Raw genomic sequence first — 5470 nt, 5'->3', positions numbered from 1 at the left:
CTGAGTGTTTGTGGGGAGGAGGCGCCGAGGTGGCCGGCGCTGTCCCACGCAGGGCTGGACCTGAGCTGCAGCCGGAGCAGGAAACGAAGGCGGCGGGTTTGCGCGCGGGAGCCGTGCGCCCTTGGACTCTTAACGCGCGCGGGACGCATTTGGAACCCTGCGCCGGGTGCTCCCCGCCGCCGGCGACTGGCGGGGTCGAGAAGGGAAAATGTTGGAGAAGGAGGGCGCTCGCGTGTCCGCCTTGCCGGAACATGGGGCTGCAGCCCCGGGGCGGGGAGTTGGGCGGGGCTGGGAAAGTTGAGTTTTGGTCGCGGAGGGCTGGGCCCCGCGCGGGAGCGCCCGCCACTGGGGACCGTAAAAGGCTGCAGCGGGCTGGGTAGGTGTGGCTCTGCCTGCGTGACCTGAGCCCCCGTCTCGGTCGCCGTCGTCTCCCGCAGCTGCGGCCTCTCAGTCATGGGCGCCGTCTGGTCCGCCCTGCTGGTCGGAGGGGGTCTGGCCGGAGCGCTTTTCGTTTGGCTGCTGCGGGACACGGGAAAGGAGGGGGATGCGGAGCAGGGGAAAGACGCCTCTCCAGGGGAGGCTGCGGCTCCGGGAGGCGATCAGGGTGGTGGCGGCGGACTGAGCCCTGGACCTTCTAGGCGGGAGCTGGTCACCAAACCAGGTATTCTTCCTCCCTGTGTCTCGAGGGCATATCTGCCGGGGGGCTCTGAAGTTACCCGCGGGAGGGGGCAGGGGGCGGAAATCCACCTGGAGGTTTCCCGAGGGCTAGCTTCTCCTAACCCGGGCAGGACCCTCCCCGCGGCTCGCATTTTCCCCTGCTGGTGCGCACGCGCCGGGTGGGGTTCTCGCCCTACACCGAGGCCCTGGGGATGCCCAGGCGGTTTGTCCCAGGTCCGCGCCCCTCTGAGTCGCTGCCCTCGGCGCCCGCCCCTGAGGACCTGCCCCTGCTCTTCCAGCGGGGATGGGCTCCTCCGCTTGGCGGCGCTTGGCGCAGTGCGGGCGGCTGCAGCGGCGGCGCCCCTTCCGGGCCTTCGGAAAGGGGTGCTTAGGGTTCGGAGATCCCACGACCCTCTCCAATTTCTGTCCGAGCAGGTACACTGTCTCGGTCCCAATCCCATAGCCTCATGTCCTCCCATCCCTCACCCCATGGAAGAGCCGTGTTTGGGAACACCGGCGCAGCGAGCAGCCCCCGCTATCTGGACGCTTCTGTCGGGGAGGCAAAGTTCAGGTTGGACTGTGGCCCTGAAGGCTTCGGCTGAAGCCCTGGGGCTGCTCAGTGGCCGCCCATTTCGGAGCTGTCGGCCCTCCCCCACGCTCACCCAAACAGTGCACGGTTGTCTGAAACCCCAGGGAAGAGACACCTCATGCTACTCGGATGAGTACAATTGACGTCTAGGTTTCCATCTCTGTATTTTAGACCCTGTGTACTAGGCAAAGTAAGAGCACTGGCAGAGAACCTTACCTTCCAGCGCCCTCCCTTGGCAAGCTGCCCATGCCTGGACTCCAGCCTAGTGGTGAAAATGACATCGGTAAACTTTAGTGGAGTGGCGGTTCATGTGTAGCCACTTGAAAATCTGCCCCTGTGCCTCTCCTGCAGAGAGCTCATTTATCTTCTTTTCCTGAAAGCCTAACTCATGTTTCAGGTCGAAAGATTGGGAATTCAGAGTAATATTTGTTGACGTCTCACTTCCAACACCACCATTAAAAAGAGACAAAATTAAACAAGACCACCCTCTTCCCACCGCCATCCCCCCCCCAATCCCCATATGCTGATTGTATGGTTTTGGAGAGTAAGATCTTGTAGGGCAGCGATCCCCAACCTTTTTGGCACCAGGGACAGGTTTCGTGGAAGACAATTTTTCCACGGAAGGGGGTGGAGTGGGAGGGTGGTGCAGGCGGTAATGCGAGCGATGGGGAGCGGCAGAGGCAGCTTCGCTTGCTCCCCGACTCTCACCTCCTGCTGTGCCGCGGGTTCCCAACGGGCAGAGGACTGACCGCTACCTACCGGTTTGGCCGGGGGGTTGGGGACCCCTGTTGTAGGGAGCTATTTGGACTATCAATGAGGTGGCCAAGAAGGAAACTGAGTCTTTAGGGAGCTTGGGTTGTGTAGTCTTAAGAAAATATATTTTTATTTATTTAATTAATTTATTTTTGGCTGCGTTGGGTCTTCGTTGCTTCGCGCGGGCTTTCTCTAGTTGCGGCGAGCGGGGGCTACTCTTCACTGCTGTGCGCGGGCTTCTCATTGCGGTGGCTTCTCTTATTGCAGAGCACCGGCTCAGTAGTTGTGGCTCCCGGGCTCTAGAGCGCAGGCTCCGTAGTTGTGGCACACGGGTTTAGTTGCTCCGTGGCACGTGGGATCTTCCCGGACCAGGGATCGAATCCGTGTCCCCTGCGTTGGCAGGCGGATTCTTAACCACTGTGCCACCAGGGAAGTCCCAAGAAATTATATTTTTAAAGTATGCAATGGGAGGGGACATAAGATGCCTGTGTTTTGTCGAAGAGGTTCCTAATGCACATGGGGTGTGCAAGGCGAATCCAGCCCTCCTCCCCACCCTCACCCCCAACTCTTGCCCAGCCATGCACTGCTGTCCTTTGTATTCTCCCACAGTGACAGCTGCTGCTGACCTGCCCGCATCTGTGAGAGTCAATCCCTGACCTGCACGCAGTTCCTGGGAGTACAAGTGTACTCATCTGGTTTGCAGGGTAACCGTGCAGCTCTTCGTCACACAGGCTGGACATTTTTTGATGATGGCAGCCAAACAACTTGACTTGGTTGCATGCCAGTATGGCCTGGACGGCAGAGATCCAGGACCATGACAGGGTTACACTTCTGCCTCTACAGCTTGCCACCTCGCTTACACTCTTGTGCTGGTATACTGACACTCCTGGATGTGCCTTTTATTACTGGATATGCCTGTATATTCTTAGAGCACAGTTGGGAACACACCAGGTAATTAAGTACTTGATTTTAATAGAGACAAGTTTTGTGAACTGCAGATAGATTAGCAGCAAAGTCTTTAAAAACTAAAACTATTTTCTCAGCCTAACTTACTTTTTTCTCACATAAACTGCACAGCACTATTACACTTTTCCTTTTGTTTTTTAGAGCATCTTCAAGAAAGCAATGGATGTTTGGTTTCTAAGACTAAAGGCCCCGGTGACCTGCAGGAAGCAGCATGGAGACTGCAGAGTCCTTCTGGAGAAGGCAGTAACCGTGACAATTCAAGAGCGCATGTTCCTTCTGGACAATTTCCAGACACACAATCTCCAGCTACCTCTGAGACTGGTAACTCTAGAAGTGACTCTGACGTTTCAAGAAACGAAAGCGTTGGATCTCCTGTAGGAGAATGGGGATTCCAAAAAGGCCAAGAGAAAAGTGCTAAAGCAGCTCCATGTCTGGCAGAGAAGTTGCCTTCTAGCAACCTGCTCCTGGACAGAGCGAAAGAAGAAGTGAGCCTTGCACAGTCGGACAGTCGGGCCCGGGCTGACCACGTGGACTGGGAGATGGTGTCCCGGCACTCATCTTGGGGCGATGTTGGCTTGGGTGGCAGTCTTGAGTCTCCAGTGTTAAGCTCTAAGCAGGGAAAGGACTATGACAGAAGCAGTCTTGTGGAAGCAAGAGGTCAGGAAGTGGATGTGAAACCAAAAAGGGCAGGAGCAGTGTCTTCAGAGTCTCATCAGGTTAGCGTCAGGTTCCAGGTCCACTATATCACAAGCGCTGGTGTGCAATGCCTTGCAGTAACTGGAGACCATGAGAGTCTTGGGAGATGGAACACTTACATCCCACTCCAGTGTAGCAAGGATGGGCTCTGGTCTCGTTCTGTGCCCCTGCCAGCAGACGCAGTGGTGGAATGGAAGTTTGTGGTAGTAGAGAATGGGCAAGTTACCCGTTGGGAAGAATGCAGCAATAGATTCTTAGAGACTGGCCACGAGGATAAAGTGGTTCACAAGTGGTGGGGGATTCACTGATTCAATTTGCAAAGCATCGAAGAGGCTATTGCAGAACATGGAAGAGGCTAAGGTTGTGCAGCACCCTGAATAATTTAAAATAAAGGAAGTGAAACTTCCAGTCTAGCCATCAGAGTTGTTTCAGATTTGCTAGTGGCTTTTGTCTAATGTGTAGATAATGCTTCCATTGAGCATGGACTTTTTTTCCTGTGGCACTGATGGATGGATTTATGCTGATCCATCGTTACTTTAGGGCTTGGTGGTCTTGAGGAGGGCTTGGCTAAACTTCAGATGTGCACTGGTCACGGAGCACAGAAACTAACCAGCTGCAGAGGCTTGAGGCTTGAGCCTTTGGGTGATTCTTGAACCAGGGAAGTAAAACACGCCTTATTCAAAAGGAGAAGATTTCATACTGGTACAGCTGGAGAAATGCTCTCTTTAATCATACACACTTTATATTTAAAAATCGTTAACATCGTATGGAGCTGTGATTAGAAAATGTCTGGTCACTAGATGTGATTAGCCAGGATATAAGGTAATGCATTAAGACTTCCCAATGTTTTTTGCTTGATTTTACTTGCCATGTATGGTTTGAGGGTAGCAAGTACGTTTTTGTCCTAATGATCAATGGCTGGTATACAAACAAGGGGCCTAATCAGAGCCTGTTAGCAGGAGCAGCCCAAGAGGAAAGAACAGGAAGGGGGATAGGGTATAGGGCTGAGCAAGGTGGCCTGAATGACACCTCTTAGAGAGCTGGGAGCTACAGGCCCCGCAGGACTGCAGGGTGGGACATGCCCGTCATTTCCTCACGGGCCTCCTGCAGGACCATCTCTCCCCACGGCCCCTCCTCTCACAGCAGCTCTGGGCTGACAGATGGACTGCCCCATAGCAGTCATTTCAGCCTCTTCCCTCTCCCTTCATGCCAGTAGCTAACAAAATTATAACAGGAGAGTGATACGGAAGTACATCTTTGCTCTGGGAAGAAATAAACATTTAAACTTTGCCATTATAACTGAAAAAAATAATAAAACCTGAGTTTTAACATCTTTATTAAATGTCTGAATTATTTGTATAAATCTTAGTACCATAATAGCTTAGATGTAAAATAAATAAAATACTAATATTTTCTCCACTAATGACAAAGAAATAAAGCAAATATCAAGAGGCACAGAGTCTGTTCTTCTCCCTTTAGAGAAAAAGTTTTAGAATATTTCTTTTAAAACTTTACCTTTGTTTGGAGGGATATTATACATGCCCGTACTTGAAAATTAATTCTATATTAAAACAACTTTTAATAAGTGTAACATCTATTGGCAAAACAACGTTTAATCCTGGTTATAGATGGTCTTTGCTGAAAAGAGCCTAAACCCAACTGAAAATAGTGTTAGAAAGTGCTTTAAGAACTGTTTTTGGCTCATAGCACTTTTGTGTTAAATTCACATATATTTTCTACAGACTTCACAATGAATTTTATATTCTACCAGTGAGGTCTTCAGAAGGCATTTACCATTACTGTACAGAA

The 5470-nt window shown here is 51.9% G+C and overlaps 1 protein-coding gene across 1 annotated transcript; it reads left to right on the top strand.

Annotated features, from left to right (window-relative positions):
• The first annotated feature begins 415 nt into the window (after window positions 1-415).
• STBD1 (starch binding domain 1) lies at window positions 416-5116 on the top strand. Its single transcript, XM_036852610.1, has 2 exons — window positions 416-661; window positions 3107-5116. Exons 1-2 carry the CDS (start codon window positions 454-456, stop codon window positions 3967-3969), a joined length of 1071 nt encoding a protein of 356 aa, XP_036708505.1. The 5' UTR covers window positions 416-453; the 3' UTR covers window positions 3970-5116.
• The last annotated feature ends 354 nt before the right edge of the window (window positions 5117-5470 follow it).

This window comes from Balaenoptera musculus, chromosome 5 (assembly GCF_009873245.2).
Source record: "Balaenoptera musculus isolate JJ_BM4_2016_0621 chromosome 5, mBalMus1.pri.v3, whole genome shotgun sequence".
Classification (NCBI taxonomy): Eukaryota; Metazoa; Chordata; class Mammalia; order Artiodactyla; family Balaenopteridae; genus Balaenoptera; species Balaenoptera musculus.
Note: the sequence above shows the minus strand (reverse complement) of the source record. Positions and strands in the feature narration are given on the sequence as shown.